The 22423-nt window shown below is 42.7% G+C and overlaps 1 protein-coding gene across 1 annotated transcript in view; it reads left to right on the top strand.

Moving 5' to 3' along the window:
- Nucleotides 1-357: 357 nt before the first annotated feature.
- Nucleotides 358-22423, top strand: part of Myo10 (myosin X) — a 206216-nt gene continuing 184150 nt past the window's right edge. The window contains exon 1 of the mRNA XM_076857320.2: nt 358-838. Within this exon, the coding sequence (XP_076713435.2) occupies nt 818-838 (21 nt within the window). The 5' untranslated portion in view covers nt 358-817. The remainder of the gene's footprint in view (nt 839-22423) is intronic.

Raw genomic sequence — 22423 nt, 5'->3', positions numbered from 1 at the left:
TGCCGAGCTCGTTCCAGGGTCCGCTACCATCAAAGGCAGTGAGGACCCTGCCCCACTTCCCATAACTATTTAGTCTCCATCCCTACAAGGAAGAGTCGCGTCCCCCGCCCGCGCTAAGGTGGACCCCGCGGGAGGACCACCCAGTGCTTTGCGATCCACGAACCTCCCAGCTCCTAGGCGCGCAGAGCGCAGTGGGCGGGGCGGGCGCCCGGTCGGTGGCGGGCTGAGGGCTGGGCCCCGGGGGGGGGGGGGGCGGGACAGCACGGGGAGGGGCGGGGCTCAGCTCCCTGCGGGGCGGGGCCGGAGGCGGGGCGCTCCGGTGGGCGGGGCGCGCGCTGTCGCCGAGGCTCCCGCGGGCAAGAGCCGGCTGAGCCGCGGCGCCGGACTGCTCACCGCGGCGGGTCGTGCGGGCAGAGCCACTCGGGCGCGCTTTGTGGCCGGCTGTCCCGCTGCCCGCCCCGAGCGCCCGCCGCGGAGCGCAGAGGGAGGGGGCGCGCTCGCCAGACCCCCGCCGCCCTCCCCCTACCCGGGGGAGGAATGTGCCACCAGCTGTTCTGCGCTCGGGAGCGCTTAGCCCAGAAGTGAGGAACTTGGAGCAAGAAGAGACAAAGGCTGTAGTTGGGACGGATGAGGTAGAGACTTGGGTTTGGGCAAACAAAAGGTGAGAAAGACGAGAAGGGCATCGGGCGATGGCTGCGGGGGCGCCCCGCGGGCTGGAGTCGCTGGGAGCCGCGCCGTGACACGACGGCTTCCCGGACCTGCCGCCGCGCTGACTTCCGCGAGCCGCGCTCGGCCAGCCGGGGAGCGCGCCGGAACAATGGACAACTTCTTCCCCGAGGTGAGTGCGCCCGGCCGCGGTTCGACCCGGCTGCCCGGGGGCGAGGGGCCGAGGGCGCGGGGTCTGCCTGGGCGCGGCACGCGGCGCCTTCCCGGATCCGAGAGGGGAAACTTTCCGGGAGCCGCCTGAAGTCTCCCACCCCCCTAACCGGCCGGGAGCCTGCGATGAGTAAGCCCGGGCAGGTTGTGTTTTGTCCCGCGCTCGGGTGTCCGGGAGGTGGCGAAGGTGCGTGGCCCTGTGTGTGGGTGGCTGGCTCCCCGCGTCTCCCGCGGTACCCGCGCCAGGTGAGTCCCGGAAAGAGCTGCCTGGCTGCAGGAAGCCCCATAAAATGCTCAGCACGGACGTGCCTTTCTCCAAGAAAGGTCTGGTCTGGCATTTCCTTTGCAAAACGTGCGGGCTTCCTGTGTAGGGGTGCTGCAAACTCTTCCCGAGGAGCCGGCTCAGTGCAGTGTGGGAGGGGGCGACAAGGGTTTAATCAGTCACTTGTTTTCTCTGCCTGCCAGACCTCTTTGGAGCACGGGTTCCATGCTCACCAAGAAGTGCTCATGTCGGGCTTGGATAATTCCAGAGCATGGGATCAAAAGATCCTGTATGTGTGCTGTCTGTCCTTATGAATTTTTGAATTTAAAGCAAATTCGTTGAGGACAAACTGGTTATTTTAAAAGACAAAACCGATGCCCTCTTTAGGCTGGACACCAGTTACTAGAAACTTTTTCCCTTCTGGGATCGAGAGTTGCTGTGGTTTCTTGGCTCCTTTTTCCTTTCTTGGTTGTGTTTATTTAATAAATTCTGTTTAAGTTTGAGGTTTGAAGTGGCTCAAAGTAAACTTATTTGACTTGAGGGAGACTGATGTGAATTTCGTTGAATGCCTGGGGATGTTTTGTGAATCTTAGGACAATCTTGAAATTTCCAGCAAATCAGATTGGTGAGGGTTTGCCTTAGTGTTAGTTAACTTATTTTTTCTGCCTTAATTGGATATAATATTTCACGTTTCCCTCTTCTTTAGATGCTCACTTGCTGTTCTCAGACAGCTACTTCTAATAGCCAAGAGAAATATTCTTGCATGATAACAAATATTCAATTTTTCAAAGTACTGCCTCATTCATTGTGAAAGGTAGACTGGAGAGGAATTAATCATCCATCAATACATATGTTTATTTAAAGGAAAGGCAAAATACACAATTGTGAGACCTTAGCATATTCTAAAATCCGTGGGCTTTTGTTTTCATGTGAGAAGGAGAAGGCACCAGGACTTTTGCGAGTTGTAATTTGTAAATGACCTTAGGGCTTCTGTTTTAATTGCTTTCATCTGTAAGAAAACTGGGGCTCTGCCTCTAGGGAAAGTCTTTACTTGGTGTGTTTGTTTGTTTTGGTGCTTTGGGTCCTTCAGAAAAACTGATGAAACATAGAATTTGTGTACAGTTTCTGGGGTCACCATCCTGAAGCCAGCAGTCCGGGGAGGGGGGGGGGTTGGGGGGGCTGTCTGTGGCCTCCCCTTGGGAAGAACTGTGCCCTCTAGTGTAAGTGGGAGGAACTTCAGGATAACATGCTAGATCTCCAAGTACTGATCTCCAATGTTCCCTATTGGACTTTGGATTATGAATTCTTTTTTCCTTGCACTTACCTTGGGTAAGGAGACTTAGATGCTAGTTTTAATTTCAGTGATTAAGATAATACTGAAATTAGCCTTTATCCATCGTCTGCTCCATCCTCTTCATTTTCTACATGAAAAATCTTAACCCAAATGTGATTAGTCACTTGTCCAAGGTTGAAGAACATGTTACAGAATGCAGAGCCGCCTTCTTTGCTACTAAGGACTTTCAAGTTTCTGGGAAATTCTCATTTATTTAAAGTTAGATTTACAATCTAGTAATCTCTAATCAGACTTCAAATTTCCACCCCTAAAAATAATAACTTAGGGAAGCAGCAGGGCCAGAGATGCCAAACAGGTGGTATGTTAGTTGGAGACACACTCCTAATGTAGACCCTCTTCTCTCTTTCTCTTTTTAATGTCTTCTAACAGAGCATCCTTTTGTTAAGTCATCCACTGAAGAACATGTTGTAATGCTCCGTTAGAATAGAAACATTAAATATGGAATTGATAGATTCCCAAGGACAGCCAACTTGTAGGGCCTCCTTATCACTAAGTACTATACTATTGTTCTTTGCTAACTTTTACTATGATTTAGAGATAATGGGGCTGGGGATGTGGCTCAAGCGGTAGCACCTTTGCCTGGCATGCATGCGGCCTGGGTTCGATCCTCAGCACCACATACAAAACAAAGATGTTGTGTCCGCCGAAAACTAAAAAATAAATATTAAAAATTTAAAAAAAAAATAGAGATAATGACTTGCTGCTTGCCAGACAATAGTATGAAGCTCATTCTAACAAATGAAAAAAAATACAGAATTAGATGTTGTGTGTTTTATGTATGAATAGCCAAATAATAAGGAAAAAATAGGAGCTACTTGTGAATTGCAGCTGCTCCTCACAGTTAGACCAGGGTTTCTCCAACAACAGTAGGCTGGATAGATGTTTGTTGGACTGTCAGGGGGACTGTCCTGTGCATTGAGTAGCATCCCTGACTTACTCATTACATGCTGGTAATAACCTCACTCTCAAGTTGTCACACCCCAAAACGTCCGCATGAGGCAGTTGCCTCTCTGTATCAATTCCTGTACGCCAGGCAAACGCCGCCTTCTTGTCTGTGCTTGCCTGTGTTAAATGGGATCAGGCATCTTATGGCCGGCCTGGGGCCAGGGAAGCCTGTGAGGCTTGTGCCAGTCAGCTGACACAGCTGACTTCAAAATGTGCTCCAGGATTGGAGAGAGGGAGGGCGCCAAACTCCCCAGTCAGGTTTCAGTTTCTTCTTGGCCTTCATGAGATTTTTATGGCTTCTCTCGAGTTAATTGTGTGTGCACAGGTCGGGAAACTTGTTGTTTCTGCGATTCTAAGTAAGTTGTTAAAAACAAAAACTGACTTCAGGCAGAAACTAAGTTTAGGTATGGCTAACCAGAATCAGTTTAAAAAAAAAAAAAAAAGGCAAAGAAAAGGCTCAGCCAAAAAAGTGGCAAGACTACTGTGCAAACTGGTTGATGTTTTGGACACTGTTTCCATGTCCCCAGGGCCAAGTACAGTGGGGGCCAGTAATTTCCAAATGAACTTGACTTTTCATGTTTTCTATTTTAGGCATAGGTGTGGCATAATGGCTATTTAAGTGCAAGATATCTTGAGGATTATTAATGAGACATAAATGAACATTTTGATTTTTCTGAATAAATCATGTAAAATGTACACAAGTAGGCACTCAAATACAAATATAGAAAGCAGGTATTAATGCTGTAAGGGATAAATTCTCAGTGGAATATATCCCAGGTGCACCTCTTCTCACGGTTTGGTTCAGTCTGGGTGGGAACGAACGCATCTCCGCAGATGTGAAGTGGAAGCACTGACCTCTTTTCCCACTTAACCTGAGAAGACGCCGTGGTTTTGGTTGTCACCTGGAGCTTTTTTTTTAAGCTACAAAGCAAAGTTCTCAAGCCTGCTTTTCTCCCTTTTCTAGTGTGTGTGTGTATGTGTGTGTGTGTATGTGTGTGTGTGTGTGTGTGTATTTTTTTTTCAATCTATTGGTATTTTTCTTATTAGTAAAACACTGAGACATTGCTGTTCGGGGCAGCTGCCCCCCACACCAAATCACCTCTCAGTGTGCCTGAAGACTTCCTGTCTCACCATGTCCTGAAAGGTAGCCCCTTTGGTCACTGTGAAATCATATGAGGACATTAGGTAGGTCCCTTTTTCTTTGTCTCCCAGAGGCTTTCTAGTGCCCTGCCTTTTCTGCATGGTCCAGAAGAATTTCTATTGTCAAGTGCTTTTTTTTTTTTTTTTTCTTTTGTCCCTGCTGTGTTGGGGACAGCAAAGCCCTGGGAGCAGCTGCAGGCAGGGCAGTTGTTAGCAGGGAGCAATGAGCTCCTTGGCCAGGCTGGCCAGGAAACTCTGCTCCTCTCAGACGGCCTGGCCTGTTGTTCTTGCTCTTTTACCTGTTCCTTAATCAGGCACAAACCGGCATGTGCAGGACCTTCCTTTGCTGTTCAACCAGAGTGGTCCAGAGAGCAGTGTTTGCTTTTCCAGCTCTTCTGGCTGTAAGTGCAGTCACCTTTGAGGACATGAACCTTGACTATTCACATCTGCTATTGTGACTGGTGGGATTTGGGTACCTTATTATTACTGGATTTCAAAATTTTGGATTCAGAGTCACTGGTACATAACGTGTTCATGTCACTGATCTGCTAGGGACATTCAAGAATGAGCCACTGGTTGAGCCTGTATTAGGTGGCCACTGTTTCCTTCTGCCTAAATGCACCTAGGCCCGGTGAACAGCATCCCCTTCCTAGTAGTTGAAGCCCAGCTCCACCCACCCCTCACCAGGTGTGGCCTCCTGGCCAGGTTATCTGGCCTTTAACTGTCTGGTTAGTAGGTGGGCATAGTAGTATCTCTCTTGCTTAGTTTTCAGGCAAATTCGTGGTAAGATTTGCAGAGCACTTGGCACATAGTATATGTATGAGCCATAATGAAAGGTTAGTTACTGTAGCTGGGATGTAGCTCATTGGTAGAGTGCTTGTCTCACATGCTCAGGGCCCTGGATTTCAACCCCAGCACCATATAAAAAATAGAATAAAACAAAATTCAGTGTTGGGGGGAAAAGGTAATATAACTGTACCTAAAAATTAAGAAGGAATGGGCCTCGATGGTGAATGAAGTACCACTACTCACTGTACTCACTGGTCCAGGGAAATCGTGGCCTGGGAGATGTTCCCTAGGATCAGTTCCTGGGCTGGTTGGCGCCAATTTGATTTCTCACCTTTTCAACCTGGACTCTCTTGGCAACTTTTATATTTCTAGAATTCTGTCTAAAGAGTATCCTTATAAAATCAAGTTCAAATCCTTAGCCTGGTTTTCAAGGCCTTCTGATCTTGCGACTCTCCCGTTATTCTTTTGCCCTACGTGAATTCTGCTCCAAAGGATCTGTAACCCTTCCTACTGCAAACCTCTGCGCACGCCCTCCCCTCTGCTGATCAGGTATCCTGCCTGTCTAGCTCCTTTTTGAAACTGTCCCCAGCAGGTCTAGTTCACGGGAGTCCTATTCTCCTGCTCCCAAGCCTGCTTCTTCTCTTTCTGTCTTGGGCTTAGGAGGAACTTGAGAGTTGTTTGCTAGCTCACTTAGAGTTAGCTGAAGGAACATAAAGACACTTTACATGTAAAGTATAAAGACACGTGAAGTGTCTTTATATTCCCCTTTTCAAATGTGTAAACTGAGCTGGGAGAGTTAAAGTATCTCACTACTAAATAAGCTTTATTAACTCGTGTTCATGAAAAGGTCCTCAAGGGTGGGATTTGACCCCTTGAATAGCAGCTATTTTCCCCCCAGAGTGCAGATTTTATGATGGGAGGGGAGATGCGTCTCACCTTTTCCCTTGATTATGAAGCACTTTACAGTTCTTTGAAGGTAATAATAAATACGGCTTGTGTTTGTTCAGTCCTTACTATGTGCCAGGCATGCTGCCAAGCAGTTGACATTCAGTAAGTCATTAAATCCACTTAACAACCATATGAGTAAGGCTCTATAATTATATCCGCTCCATAGATGAAGAAAGTGAGGCCCAGAAAGGTTAAGCAACTGGCACAATGTCACACAGCTAGAAAATAAACTGGTTATTATTTGAACCTGGGTACGCAGCCTACAGAGTCTTGGGAGGGCCCTTTGTAGCTGGGCTTTTCAGTCCTATTCATTTCCTTTGCCTTCAGCTTGTGTCATCTTTTCTAGGTTTGTTGTTGGAGTTCTGTATACAGTAAGCAGTTCATAACTAATTTTTTTTTTTTTTTTTGAGTCGAACACTGCATGGAAATCTGGGAAAATAAGTGGTTGGTCCTCACTCCAGAAACTTTGAAAACCCAACAGGAAAATGATCAGATTTTGAACATGCCACCAATATTTATTTGACTTCCTTTCCACTTGGGAAAGACAAATGCCTGTTTCCTTGTCAAATATAGTTTCTAGAGCTGTCAGCCCCAACCTCCTCAGGGTAGGAGGAAGATTTACATAATGAGGCACTTAGAAAACTAGATTAAAAACTGAGAAGTATTTAATTTATTGAAAGAAAAGGTAAGTCTCATTGGTTTGCCCATTTCTACCTCAATTATTGGAGTATTCTTTGAGGTTTTCTGATGTTATCTCTTCTTTTGATGAAAGATTCTGGCTACTTTTCCAGCCTTTCTCTGCGTCAGTTATTCCCGCTTTAGCTTATTCATTGTTGCACTGACGGCAGGTCAGGTCGGATCACTTCTCAAAGAGCATTCCTTGAATAAAACATTTTGCGGCCTTGCTAAGAGCTATTTGGAAAATGTGTCCTCCAGGCCTCAAGGAAGAAACGTGAGTCCCCAGTTTAAATCTGGCATCTCACATCACATGACGTCATACCAGCTGACTCTGCCAGTTACAAGGAAAGGTGTTGGAGTTCTTGTGGCAAAGCCTCCACTGGCCTGTAGAGACACAGCGCAAGAGGGTGATAGGGGAGCTGGACAAGTAATTGCTCTACCTTCGTATCTACTCTTAAGGATTATAGTTGCCTCTGTATAAATGCATTTTAAGTTGTAGTAACTAAAAAATGAGATATTTATAATAGGAAAGAAGAGGTAGGCAAGACTGACTCTTAGCACTTTGGGACGGCAACACTTTATCTGTATTACTGTTGGTGATTCTTAGCCCAAGATGAAACAGGATTTGGGGGTGTTAGAATAGAATGGACGTGGTTTTTCTTTTCTTTTTTTTTAATTTTTTTTTTTTAGTTGTTAATAGACCTTTTATTTATTTATTTATTTATATGTGGTGCTGAGAATCAGACCTAGTACTTCACACATGCTAGGCAAGTGCTCTACCACTGAGCTACAACCTCACCCATGGAAGTTTTTACTTGGTCTCTTTAATTGGGTCCTCAAAGAATTCCATAATTCTTTAAATTGTTTGGGGGGGGTGTCAGTGAATAATATGTGGGTCATATCCACTGACCGTGGCATACGTTGTGTGGAGGTACGGATTTAATTCTGAGGAGTGTGCTGAAGAAAAAAAAGAAGAAAAAAATAAAAGCTTGGATAAACACAGATTTACTCTAAGGATTTTACTGTATGTTTGCATGTCATCTGTAAATTTATTTCTTCTTTCCTTAATCCTGCATTGAACATGTACTAAGTTTAGAAACTATGCTAGGTTTAGAAAATGCCATCATCTGCAGATGAAAAGAAGCTCCCTTGTGTCCAGCGGTGTGTGCTTTGTCTTGGCCCCCCCATGCCTCTGTGTATACAAGCCTGTATTGTTGTTGTTTTTTTTTAACGTAAGAGTTGGTTGGGAAGAGCTTTAAATATTAGAAAACTTGCATGTGCACAGGCAGCTCTTTGATTAGCAGGGCCATTTGCAGGGCCAGGGCCAAGAGAATAAATGTAGGCCCCATATCACATATGTGAATATTTAAAATTATGAGCTAGGCTCACAAACTGGCAAGTAAAATGTCTTCTACGCTACATTGACAAACATACCTTTATAAGACAGAATTGAGAAATATATTTAAAGCTAAAGTTATTGCTGAAAATCAGCAGAGTATCCAAGGAATTTAATGACAGTTACCCATGTCTGGATGATCTCTTGATGGGTAGTGACATTTGCATGAGTAATAAAGACATGGATGCCATAGTTTCCATAAATCTATTTTTCTTACCCATATTTTAGCAAAATCACTAATTGTATGGTTATAGGGAAGATTTTTCCCATCATCTGTATTATATGGACAGTAACGCCATCATAGAAAACCATAAGCAAGTGGTTTGAATCCTTGTGGTTCTTAGATTGTTCTTTTATTAATTTTAGTCTAGAGGAGGCTTGCTTTGCTGAGGCAGGATAGTAGATACTGATGTTGTTAATAAATTTCATAGAGCAATGTTTACATTAAAAAAATTTATGAAACTGCAGATGATAGTTTATTGATTGTATGAAGTATTACAAAATATTTGAACTTCATAAGTCTCTGTCATTTTCACTATTTCTTTTTTTCAAAAAAAAAAAAAACGAAACTTTTTTTTTTTTTTAAGTTGTAGATGGACACAATGCCTTTACTTTATTTATTTTTTTGTGGTGCTGAGGATCCAACCCAGTGCCTCACATGTGGTCTATCACTGAGCCACAACCTCAGCCCTCATTTTCACCATTTTTAAAGCAAGTTTTGTTTTTGTTTTTGTTTTTGTTTTTGTTTTTTAAAAAAAACCTCTCTTTTGCTTTCCTGGGGATTGAAACTAGGCTTTGCGCTTGCTAGGCAAGCCCTCTGCCACTGAGCTGTGCCTTCTTCAATTGTTCTTCACTCTTCTCAATGCTGTAAAGAAAATGAAGGCCGGAGTCAATCATTTAAAAACCTTTGGCTGGGATTGTGACTCAGTGGTAGAGCGCTTGCCTAGCATGTGTGAGGTACTGGGTTCGATTCTCAGTACCACGTATAAATAAATGAATACAATTTTAAAAAAAAATCTTTGAGGATACATCTGTGCTCATTGCCCAGAAAAGAGTCTATGTGAAATTATTTGGAAATTGTGTCTGGGAGTCTTTTCCTTCTTCTTATTTTTTAATATTTAGGGTTTTTTTTTTTTTTTTTTAGTTGTAGCTGAACAGAATACCTTTATTTTTATTTATTTATTTTTATGTAGTGCTGAGGATTGAACCCAGCACATGCTAGGTGAGTGCTCTACTGCTGAGCCCTAGCCCCAGCCCAGTCTTTTCCTTCTTATCCACCCAAACGGTTTTCTTATTCAGATTTTTAAATATTTTCTTGAAATACCATGTTTGTTGCATATTTTACATTTTATTCCTTTTTGATTAAGTACGAATTTTGTCTCAAATTATGCAAAGCATGATTTTAAAATGAAACGGTCAAATTCTGTTTGGAGTTTGGGGAAGCTTTGATGATATTATTCATAGTGATAGTACAGACCAAATAATTTTGCTGCTAGTTCAGATTCAAAATTAGTTCTACTTTCCAACATAACCATGATTTGCAGTTTGACAAATTTCTGCCTCCCCCCCTTTTTTTGTCTTGGTGAAGTATTGGCACTCAAAAGTCAACAGCCCCTGGCAGGGTTCTGGGGCTTTGTAGCACTGCTCTTTCTTTTGGGGCATATGTTATCAATTATATGATCATTTTAGGTTGTTTAGAGGTTTCCTTTTATAATAGCTCCTGAACATTGTTGTACCTAGATCATTGCACACTTGTTTGATTATTTCTTGAAGGTAAAATTTTTCAGGAGTGGAGATGTTTGATCAGAGGGTTTGCACATTTTGACTTGGACTAATTGGTGGCAAAAGCTTAAAGCGAGGAGTCAGTGTAGCTTGTAGGAAGCACAGCTGAGACACCCCCACCATGATGTATTTGTGGTCATAGGGATTCTGTATTTTCTTATGAGAATCTTAATGAAATGCACTGTCTGTGGAGGAAGTTAGCACACAGGATCCTAGATTTATGCTTCTACTTTTAGGCTCTTCTGTACTTCTTGGTTAATTATAAGCAAGGCTATTGATTGACATAACCCCTCACTTCATCCCAGCCTGGTTACTGATGTTTATTTAAGGCCAGAACACCACCAAGGGACCTGGATGGGGCTGGTGGTGTAGCTCAGTGATAGAGCATTTACATAGCATGGTGAGGCCCTGGGTTCAGTGCCCAATCCTGCAAAAACTAAACAACAACAAAGAAATAGACTTGAATGTGCATCACCTGGGAGCCATTGGACATTTTGTGGGGAGTTGTTTTGTGTGGAATTTGCATTCTTTTGTCTTGTAGTGTCCTTGGAGTTAACCCTGGGCAACAATAATTAATATGTGGTTGCTATTCTGACTGGAGATTAAAGTAACATGGAACTTGTCATGTGTGTGTGTATGGGGGGGAAGTTAATGGGTGTGTTTAAACTCATTATTTATTAACCCAGGAAATCTTTCCGTAGACTTCAAAATGAAAGTGTTGAATGCCAAGTGAAGACACACTCTGCCTTTAACAATGTATGCCATTGCCATTTAGGACAGGTTTGCTTCTGTTTATTTCCGCCCACTTTTCCTTCTAATGATGTGACCCCAGGGGATTTATCAATGTGAAGGTTGAAAAACTAGTACTCTCATTGAGACTGGCCATATTACTGCTGCAGGAAAGAGCACGTGCTCAAAACCTACCTGTGGAGATGGCTAAGTGTTTTCAGAAACAAAACAAAACTCCTGGATTGGATGCACTGACTTTTTCTGCCACTGCTAGGTTTTCTAACATCTGCTTATCTGATTTACTGCTGTTGACCAGGGTGGACCACCCTCAGGTAATTTTCAACCTCTGATTATCAGATGTGGGCAAGTGTGCCCTCTTTTAAGGTCTTCTCAACCCTGGCATCTTTGATGTTTTCAACCAGATCTTTGTTGTGGGGACCTGTCCTGTGCATTGTAGGATTTTGAGCATCATCCCTGTCCTTTAAATCCTAGGTGCCAGTAGCACTGCATATCTCCAGAGTCAGGTGTCTCCAGTTATCTTCCTGATGTGTGTGCGTCAGGGAATTGCCCCCAGTTGAGCACTGCTGTGCTCTGTCCACACTCTTCTGGCTTTAGATTAAACTTAGGTCTCTATAGCATTTTTTGCCTTCCTCATCTCTACTATTTCCTGATTGCTTTCATCTCTCTGAGTGATGGGGACCACACATTTCTTGGTGCTGAAATTTTATTCTATTTGGGATCCAGATTGTCCCCATGAGTTGTGGGCATTATAGTCCTAACTCGCCGTTGAGTCCTGTGTTGAGTTAGTCAGCCTGGGTAGGAGGGTCCCGTGCAGCTGTGCTCTCCGCCCTGAGGCTTCCACTGGTTCCATCTGGGTTCCTTCACCCCCAAGTGCTCTTTTAGATCCTTTCTCTAGAGCATTAGAGAAATGTTGGTTCTACTGAGTAATTACACTGACAGTTGTCCTCCTTTGGGAAGAAGGGGGTTGTCTTCTCACCTAAAGCCTGAAGAACAGGAATTGAACCCAGGGCATTTAATCACTGACTTACATCCCCGGGTCTTTTTAAAAAAATTTAAAAATTTTAAAAATTTTCAGACAGCGTCTCACTAAGTTGCTGAGGCTGACTTTGAACTTGTGATCCTCCTGCCTCAATCTCCTGGGTTGACAAGAATTCTTTAAAACAAAACAAAACAATTTTTTTTCTTTTAATTTATGGTGATTGGGGTCCAATCCAGGGCCTCCTCAGACACACTAGGCAATTGCTCTACTACAGAGCTACACCCCCAGCCCTGGACAAGACTCTTTGGGACCCTGAAAAAAATACAACAGGCTGTTCCTGTCATTCATCAGCATCTCAGTAGGACCAAGTGGCAGGGAGATTTCTTTGATGTAAACCAAGACTTCTAAGGACATTGAAAGTCTCTATGACTCAGACATAATAGTGGTGGTGACAGTGAGTGGATTGTCCTCATGAAAAGGTGTCTGACAAGAAAAAGTTGAAAAGGCCTGGGACAGACTCTACCCAAAGGTTTGTGGCTCGGCAGGGAGCCCTGCTGCTCTGGTTTCAAAAACAGATGCTCCCTAGGAACCTGCTCAGAGTATGTAAATCAGGTGCTGGGTGACCTGAGCTGGTCCTTCAGTTCCTTCCATACTCTCTGGTGCTCTGGTCCTCTGTTGGGGAGGAATGCACCAGTCTGGAAGCTAGAGGAGTACTTATTCCAGTTATTTCATGCTGGACAGGAGCTTTTTCTCGCAGCCTACTACTTATAGCCTCTGGCCTTATGCTTTGAAAAATGTTTATGGGGTTCAATGCAAAAACAAACCCAAACAAAATCCTCAAATATCTTAAAAGAGAGGCAAATCCCATGAAAGTGCAGTGTTTTCTTTCACTTTTTTAATACACCCAGTGAGAGCCACTGATCAGCCAGGGATGGGCCTGTCTCCAGCTCTCCCAGTCCTGGAACTCTCTGACCTACCTTAACCATTACTTCCCGTTTCTGAGCCAGCCTGCTGTACTCAGGTCTCCCCCAACCCCTCCCTGCCCATCTTGCTGTCTTTTCCCATTTGTAATTAAAATCTTAGTTGAGATTGGTTCTGAGCCCTGGTGAGACACCCTGTGTTCTGCTCTTACCGCTGAGATTGTCTGTCAAAGTCAGGTCAAAGAATTTCTCTACATAGTAATTTTCTTTGGAACACTGTTGTTTTATATGAAAAACATTCAGTTGCCCTTGTTTGTTACCCCAAGGGTGTGTATAAAGTGTGTCTAGTGTTTTAGCAACATGTCGGTGAGCCAGTATCTCTCAACTATGAAAGAGATAAAGGACTTTTGTTTAAACTAGTGTGTGTGTGTGTGTGTGTGTGTGTGTGTGTGTATAAATCTAACATACAGTTGTCCTCCAGTGTTCATGGGGATTTGTTCTAAGATCCCCTTGGATATCAAAACCTGTGATGCTCAAGTCCCTGTATAAAATGGTACTGCTAACCTGTGCACATCTTTCAAATACTTTGTCATCTCTGGATTACTTGTAATACTGACTACAATGTAAATGCTACGCAAATAGTTGTTAAACTATTGTTCAGGGGAACGGTGACAAGAAAAAAAAGTCTGTGTGCCTTTAGTAAAGACTGGGTTTTTATTGTTGTTTGTTTGTTTTCAGTGTTTTTGAACCACAGTTAATGGAATCCATAGCTGCAGAACCTGCAGTTGTAGATGGCCAACCGTGTATGTCCTATACATGCGAATATGTCCTATATATGTGTGCACCTATAGAGATTACATTGAGTATTGTGGCTTCATGGTTCCTGGTGCAGGCAGCTACAGCTATTGGCATGGGAAACAAAGTCTTTGACCAAGGCCATGTTGCCAAAGATTTTTGCCTAAATCTAGTAAATAAGCTATATGCTATAAAGAAGTGGAATTTCAGACATCAGATCTGCCTGAAGGCAAGAAGGAAATTGTTACAGCTGAAAAATCCCATCACCATGAGGAACATCTGAGAATTTCAGTAATTCTCAAGGTCTTAAAAAAAAAATTCAGTGCAGAATTTATAATCTGCACCTGAACTTCATAACCTTGAAGTTGAACTTGGCACCTATTTTTGAGAAGAATCCCTAAAGAAGGAAAATCTTGGCAACACAATTCCTATGACAGACAAAACAGTTCTCTGATGACCCCATGCCCACAAGGCAAGTCTGTGTGAGACAGTAGGGAGGCTGCTCCCAACTCTTATCTTCATAGAGAGCAGTAAGCAGTTCAAAAACAATGCTGTTTGAAAATTGTGTTCCTCATGGTGATGGAGTTTTTTAGCTGTAAGAATTTCCTTCTTACCTTCAATTACTGTATTTTAGATTCTAAAATTGTAGTCACTTAGGGATCTTTTACATAAGACCAGTGCATCTTTCCTATAAAATATTTAAAAGGTGGGATCTCTTCTTTTTTTAAAAGTATCCTTTAGGAGAAAGAACATCTGATAAAATGTACCCTTTATTATGAAATTGGGGCTGGGTTTCATCACACAATATTTTGAGGAGTAAACAAATTGGGGGCTCTTTGCATATGTTGTGATTTATCTTTTAATCATAGTTATTATTTCCAGTATTTTATCATAGAAAATTAAAACATAAGTCATCAGTTCTGAGAATGAGAATGGTGAGCAAAATAGTTGTAGCCTGGCTGCAGCAGGCTTGTGGGCTATAAGTATGTATTGTTTGTATTTTAAGAAAATGTGCTTCTGAAATAGACAAATCCTTCTTTCAAGGAGTTAAGAGGGTTTTTAGCAGGCATGTGAATTTATTTTCATGTTATCTTTGAGATTTCAAGTAGATTCCTTTTATTCTTCAGCACAGATCGCAATGCTACTTTATCTAAACTCTATCATCAAATGATGGGGTCAGAACTATTACTCAGGTTGATATGTACTGAGTCTCTTAAAATCCCCGTTGGCACTTAAACCTCCACCAAGTCCCTAAATGCAAGTCTTTAGAGTTGGCATGTGCGTGTGAAATGAAATTAGATACCCTCAGGAGAATTAAAGGCTCACATGAGGGTTTTCTTTTGCCTTATGAAGTGTTTGATGAAGTTGGATAGCTACTCCCTAGTGGAAAACAGAATTTTAGAATATTTAAAAGGATGGTATATCTTGTCTTTATCACAATTCAGTTTAGAAAACTTTTTTTAAAAGTAGATTTTTGTGTGATAGCAGTGCTCTTTAATTTGGCAGTGGTGTAATTATCAAAAGAAGAAAATATGTGCACCTAAGATTTGATATAGTACAGAGGTTTTGGTACAAATTTGAATAAGTGAAACTCTACATGTGGCTCAGCCATTGTGCTGGCCATTAAGCCTCAATGAATCTGCATTTCCTTCTATCCAGTTTTTACTGGTAAAAATTTATTGAACACTTACCACAGTCAGGAACTGCACTATATCTTTGCATGAATGAATTCACTTAATCTGTCCAATAGTCCTATACAGTTAGTTTGGTTTTTATCTCCATTTTTACATATGAGAACACAGGGAAGGGAAGTAATTTGCCCAAGTTCACACTGCTGGGAAGTGGTAGAACTGGGATTTGGTAGGGGTCTAGCTGTGTGGAACATGAATTCGCTTGGTGTGTGTGTGCAAGTTTGTAAAGGAGGTGAAAATAGAATCTGTATGGAAATCTTTAGGAATGTGTATTTGGCTTCTCCATATGAAGTGGACCAACATCATGTGATAGAAGCCTAAGAGGAATTGCCGATTTTTGCCAGTGTGACTGGAGCAAGGAATACAAATTTTCTTATAATCAAAGCAAAGCAAAAGTAGAGCTTCTTGCTCGCCTAGCACGTGTGAGGCACTGAGTTTGATCCTCAGTACCACATATAAATAAATAAAATAAAGGTATTGTATCCACTGACAACTAAAAAAATATTAAAAAAACAAAAACAGCTTCTGCTGTTTTGTGCTGGCTGCAGCTGTGTGGTAGGCATCAGAAGAACTTCTGTTCAGGGAAAAGATTCAGAAAATAGTTTCAGTATATTTCCAGGGAGCATCCCTGCTGAAGGCTCAGGTCACACTGAATATCCTAAATCATTTTTCTGGACTCTAGTCTGTTTTTAGTAAACTTCATATTCCCATGGACTATGTTTGCTTTGGATTCCATGCACAGTTTATCAATCTTGCTTGTAACTTGCTGAGTTGACGCTTCTGTCCACTTTGTTCATGTAAGTGATGGGCAGTTGTCACAGCTTTGGGCTTGTCGTCTGTTCACACCTTTCTTACCAGAGCTGGAGAAAAGTGCTGTTTCGATCAAGTTTAGTGATAAAAATTTTAAGGAACTGTTTTGGAAATTGATTCCCCTCTACCATTTTTTTCCCCCTTTCAGTGCTGGAGGTTGAACCCAGGGCCTTGGACATGGTAGGCAAGTGCTTTACCACTGAATTACAGCCCAGTCCACAGTGTGAGGTTTTAAAGATAATGAATGGTTTACATTTAAGTCAACTTTTCAAAGCTGTAATTCAGTTAAGGAAGTGATACTTGGTAGCTGCTCACGTTTTTCCTTCCTAAGGAATACAGATTTTATAGTTTAAAAAGAAACTAACTAGCATAGTTAGATCAACAGATATATATTCTCTGTGATAACGTGTGTAGCCTGGATATTGCTAAGGGTTGGATACAACGTCAGAGTGGGGTTAGAGTTATGTTTTATATGGAATAGTAGTATTCAGTCTTGTCTCGATGGGAAGATTTACCAGCGTCTGGAGACATTTTTGGTTGTTACCACTTATGTGGGGAGAGTATTACTAGTGTCTACTGGGTTAGGAACCAAAGATGCTCTAAGCACCGCATTACACAGGGCAGTTCCCTCAACAAAGACTGACCTGGTCCAAAAGGATAACTGTGTCGGAACTGAGAAGCCTTGATAAAGAAGATTAGTTTAGCTCAGCATGATAACGCATGCCTTTAATCCCAGCAGCTCAGGTGATTGAGGCAGGAGGATTGCAAGTTCAAAGTTACCTGAGGTCCTAAGCAACTTAGTGAGACCTGTCTCTAAATAAAAAATAAAAAAGTGCTGGGGATATGTCTTAGTGGTGAAGTGCCTCTAAGTTCAATCTCTGGAACCAAAAAGAAAGAAAATAAGATTGGCTCGTTTCTAAAAGATTTTTCTTTCTTTTATTTTGTTATTTTAATCATCTTTGTCTTTAAGTAAAATCATCACTGCCAAAGAAATTTCCTGTGGTGTACTTTTTGGAGTGTCTGTGAATAATGCATTCATCTGATTTTTATTACTTTTAATACCTTCATTACATTTAGTTATCTTGGTTATATTATATATCTGGGTCTGTGGTTGTATCTTTGTTCTTTTATTCCAGCGTTTTATTTCTGAGGCATCAGTGAGTAATTGGTCTGTAGTTGTATTTTCTAGACTACTTGCTGATGGGTTTCCACTTACCCTAAGATGCAAAGGCATGGACAATAGGACCAGTTTGCCAAAGAGTGCTGGAACCCGATATGTGTGTTTCAGAGATGGAAGAAGGATAGAAGGGGCCAGCCTCAGCAATCTGCACTCTACTTGCTGAACCTCCTCACGTCCTTTGTTATTTTTGTTAATTACCAAACACTCAGGTTACCAACCCTGATAATGCCAGAGGCAGCCTCCTTGAGTGGGGTGGGTGAAACTTGCTAGCTAGCGCCACACCTCTTTTCTTTTCCATTTCTCCCAATGAGTGTGTGATTTTTCTTTCTGCTTGATTTTCACAAAGTGTGTCGTTTTCTTGGCAGCCACAGAGATCACTCTGCAAACTTGGGTAGGGGCAGCTGAATCCGTACTTGGCATTGTTGAAAATAAGACGACTTACAGGCAGGTTTGAAACTAAGTTGGGTCCTCTTAAGGTTCCTGATTTAATTTATTGTTTAGGAGTAACTTCTTTCCATGCTTCTTGTTGCTCATTTTTCTCTCCTATCAGGAGGAGGAAAAAAATAGTTTAATCTGATTTTTATTGACTTCATTGCTTTTTATTTTTATTTTTCCCCCCAGTGTTGGAGGTTGAAGCCAGGGCCTTGTTTGTGCTCAGTGCACACTTTACCCACTGAGCTACACCATCCTCCTGACTGTAGCTTTTTTGACATTGGAAGACTAAGTATACAAGACATCTTGCTAGGTGAACTTTAATGTTATGCATGACTTGGTTATTATTTGGATGTAATTTTAGTTAAAAGAGTCCTTGGGACTCCACATGGTAATTTAATTTGTTAGACCAAGAGTTGGCACCACTATCAGCTGTTGCCAAGTGAATTTACTAAGTGGATAATTTGTTGAGCACTAGCTGACCTGATGCAGAATTAAGGTCTCTGGACATGGTTCCTGATGGAATCTGGGCTAGAAAGGTTTGTCCTGAGGCTACAGTGATAGCATTCTTACCAAGGCTAGAATTTAACACTTGGGACCTGGCAATTCAACCAGTAAGTGACGTGCCCCAGTATTTGCTCATCAGCTCTGTTAATCCAGATTAATGATTAGAAATGAGAATATGCTGAGTGATTTCTTTGCTTTGGAGATTGCTGTTTGTTAAAGACCACTGTGGATGGAATTCAGTGTGATTCAGTGGTGCCACGGGACTTCTGGTTGACCTGGAATTCTGTGAGACTAAGCTAACCTGGCAGCTGGGAAGAGTACTCCCTGCCATTACTGCCTGGGCTAAGTGGTGGCAGGGAGCACCAACAAGGACAGTGGAGTCACTGATGAACTTTTAGAAGTTCCCTCAGATGTATCTAGAACTACGAACCTCTAACAGTAATAACAGCAGCAGCAGAGGACACTTATGAGGAACTTACCTGGTGACGTCTGCTGTACTAAGTCCTTATACTCAGGGTCTCTTTGAACCCTCTGTGTGTTAGGTTCTGTTTTAGTCAGCTTTTTCACTGCTGTGTCCAAAAAATCTGACAACAACAATTTTAGAGGAGGCAAAGTTTATTTGGAGCTCATGGTTTCAGAGGTCTCAGTCCATAGACAGCCTACTCTATTGTTCTGGGCCCAAGGTGAGGCAGAACATCATGGCAGAAGAGTGTGGAGGAGGAAAGCGGCTCAGGACATGATATCAGGATAGAGAGAGAGAGAGAGGAAGAGAAAAACAGAGATAAAGAGAGACACTGCGAACCAGAGACAAAATATTAAGTCCAAAGACACGCCCCCAGTGACCAATCTACTCCAGCCACACCCTCCCTGCCTGCAGTTTCCACCCAGTTAATCCCTATCAGGGAATTAATGCACTGATTATGTTAAGGCTGTCATAATCCAATCATTTCACATCTGAACTTTCTTGCATTGTCTTACCCATGAGCTTTTGGGGGACACCATATATCCAAACCATAATAGATTCTATAGCTAATCCCATGTACAGCTGACCAACCTGGTTTTGAGGGGTTAAGCTCTTATCAGATTGCACAGCTGGTTGGGATTCCAAGTCTCTTGGCTGCTCTAGAACCGATGTATTCATTTCTTTCCTTCCAACTTGCTGTGCATGTATTTATCACAGCTCTCATGGCCTGGTGGATTGTCACATCAGGCAGAGATTGTATTTCAAGGTTATTTTCATGGCATGGGTACCCAGTTTTGTCTAGGACTTTCTCAATTGTAGGACATATCTGGGGCTGGAAACTCAATATTTACAAATAAGCAAAGCAGAAGTAGTGGACTCAGCAGAAAGAACAGGTATGCAGAATTAACAGTGACAAAGATGGGCCATGTTTTTTAGACTTCACTAGTCCCAGCAGGCAGTGGTTCTGGGACATACTGAATTGCTCTTTTGCTGGCCACTCTCTGATACTGTATAGTAGGTTCTTCTACAACTAGTCCCATAGGCTTTGTAGGGTGTTCCAGAAGAAGCTCATTGGGTCCTTGGGAAGGTTATTGCTTGTTGGAATCACGAAGTGACAGTGAGGAAATGCCACGGGGCCAGCAGCGGGGCTCTTTCAGTGAGTGGGCCCTCTCAGCTCAGCTGTCTACAGCTCAGATAAAGCACTTTGCGCTCTACCCAGCTTCACACAGTGTTCTAGGAAGACAGCTATCTTGGACATGAGGCTCAGCTCACAGACATGCTCTAACAGTAGTTCTTCATTGGTTTGTGGGTAGCTTCTGTTTTTTTTTTTCTTTTCCTTCCTGACTCTCCTTGCCACCAAAGTCGATGTCCTGGGGTAAGGGGTAAGGTCTGCATCCAGTGGGACCAGCTAAGCATGTTGCACTCTTCTTCACCTTAACTGAACCCTCTAAGAGGTGCAGGGAGTAACACATCATCCTTCTCCAAGTGCCTCTGGGCCCTCCTCTTTTTGTTTTTGGGCCTCTTCAGCACTGTACCCTGACTTCCTCCCCGGTCCCTCCTGCTCTTTAGGTCTGAACTTTGGTTTGCCTGTTATTTGGAGCCCTGGTTCTTGCCAGCTTTATTTCTGAACTTCAGTGTGCACCTGTGCAGGTAGCATAATTCTAACTTGTTCCTCTGGCTCAAGAAGTTGTGGACCCCAGGCCACAATGTAACACCAGATTGCACACCGGCCTTTTCTGTCATTCCCCTGGCTTGGTCCTGCTTCTGTGCTAGACCATCCTCCTGCTGGTCTTCTGTGGTGCACTTAGCATTGGCTACCTGCAGTCTGACTTGTTGCCCTCCTGGGGTCGCAATGATGACATGTCCTCTTGTCACTTATGCTGGAGTGTCCACTCTGCAGATGCAGTTTTTCAAAAGATCCTTTCACTTCCAAACCCATAAAGAAGGAGAGTCTCCAACATCAGGGTGAACTTGAAATTAATCATGCGGTCTTGAGTTTCAGCTAGCCATACAAGGAGAGGCAGAAAATTGCAGTTTGAAACGTTCACAAGCCGTTCTCATCCTGAAGGCCTGGCTTCCTTCCAGAGTTGTCACATATTCAGCTCCTGCCTCGTGGCTTATTGAGGAAGACTTGACCAGGACTCAAGATTTGAATTTGTAAAAGAAACTGGCAAGAGTTTTAAGACAATATTGATAATTGCTTGTACCTTTCTAGTAACTGAAAAGAAAGAAATGGTTTACATGTGGGTCTGATGCTAATCACAGAAGAAGGAATCACTCTGAGAAATGGAAGCTCTTTTTTGGTAAACTGAATGAAAACCAAAGGGAAGGTAGAATCTTTTCTTCTTCTTCTTTTTTTTTTTTTTTTTTTTGAGGAATAAACATTTCCCTTGCATTCTGGTGCTCAGTTGGCAGATGGCCAGAAAGCGTGCCTATAGCTCAGGAATCATCCCAAACCAAACTAAAAGGAAAAGCCTGACTTGCAAGAGACTGAAATTCAATCTCAGGGAGGGGACTTGGGGTGGGGGGTGCAGGGCAACAGGGAAGGGTGGTGTCTAGAAGCTTAACCCTTGGTGACTATAAATAGCATACTTACTCACTTGGGTGGCTAAAGTACAGACTTGAAGAAAGGGTTTTATTCTGCCATTTGGTCAGAGTTAAGGTATGATTCAATATGTGGTGTCCAAGACCAGCCTCAACTCATACTCATTTTCCTTTTGATTTAAGCCAAGTTTTATAATAAAGAGTACTGCTTGATGAGTCCATTAAATATCCAGAATACCGCCCTTCAAAACCTTACCCGGAATGGGGGGCATTACATACAAAATAATGCATTTTTTAAACCCTGTAGTAAGACCCAGACTATGTGAAGCCCTGTATAAAAGGGGAACAAAGACAGCAGGTAGGGAAGGGCCGTGAAGAAGGCGGGATTGGTGCAGGAGGGAGTGGTGGAGACTGGATTACTGGCGTTCATAGACCTTAGAGGGCTCAGTGTTTCCAGGCCTTCTACGTTTATCTATTTATTTTTTGGTACCACGGATTGAAGCCAGGAGTATATAACCACTGAGCCCCATCCCCAGCACTTTAATTTTAAAAGAGGTCAGAAATCTGGATCCTATGGAAAATGTTCCAGTTTATGAAGTGTTGACAAGTAACGCAAAATGTTTTGGTTTTTACCGAGTGGCCCAAACACAGCTTGGCTGGGACATATCTCTTTAGATAGTGAAAAGTGGTACTTCTTAATTTTGGGCAACAGAAGGGAATGGAATGGTGTGTATTTTCCTTCACGTTAGTTTTGGCTTGCCTCCCAAAATATTTACTTTATTGTGAAGCTGTTTTGAGACAGTGAGGTCCTAGATTAAATTTCTGTAGTTTTGAACTGGATCCCCATATGGTCCAGGCTTTCGGCTCATTCTTTATGTTCTACTTGGTTAATCCAGGGATAGAAACTGGATAATATTGTCTTTTGAAGGAAGGAAAATGTTTTAATTTTGTATTTTAAAAGTTTGCCCTCTTCTTTATTTTTTTGCAGAGATATGAGGAAGAATTGGATGTCATATTAAGATTCTGTCCCATCCCTGTTGTGACTTAGCGTTCCTTCAACAACGACTGAGTGCCTCTCCACTGAGTGCCTCAGGGAGTGTAGTGTAGATGAGAAGGTTCTGGAAGCACCAGAACCCAGGTGCCTGGGTTTCGATGCTAAGTTGATGCTTGCTGGATGTATGA

The sequence above is a fragment of the Callospermophilus lateralis genome, chromosome 5 (genome assembly GCF_048772815.1).
Source record: "Callospermophilus lateralis isolate mCalLat2 chromosome 5, mCalLat2.hap1, whole genome shotgun sequence".
In the NCBI taxonomy this organism is placed as follows: domain Eukaryota; kingdom Metazoa; phylum Chordata; class Mammalia; order Rodentia; family Sciuridae; genus Callospermophilus; species Callospermophilus lateralis.
The sequence above is the reverse complement of the archived record's forward strand: the minus strand, read 5'-3'. Positions and strand labels throughout refer to the sequence as shown.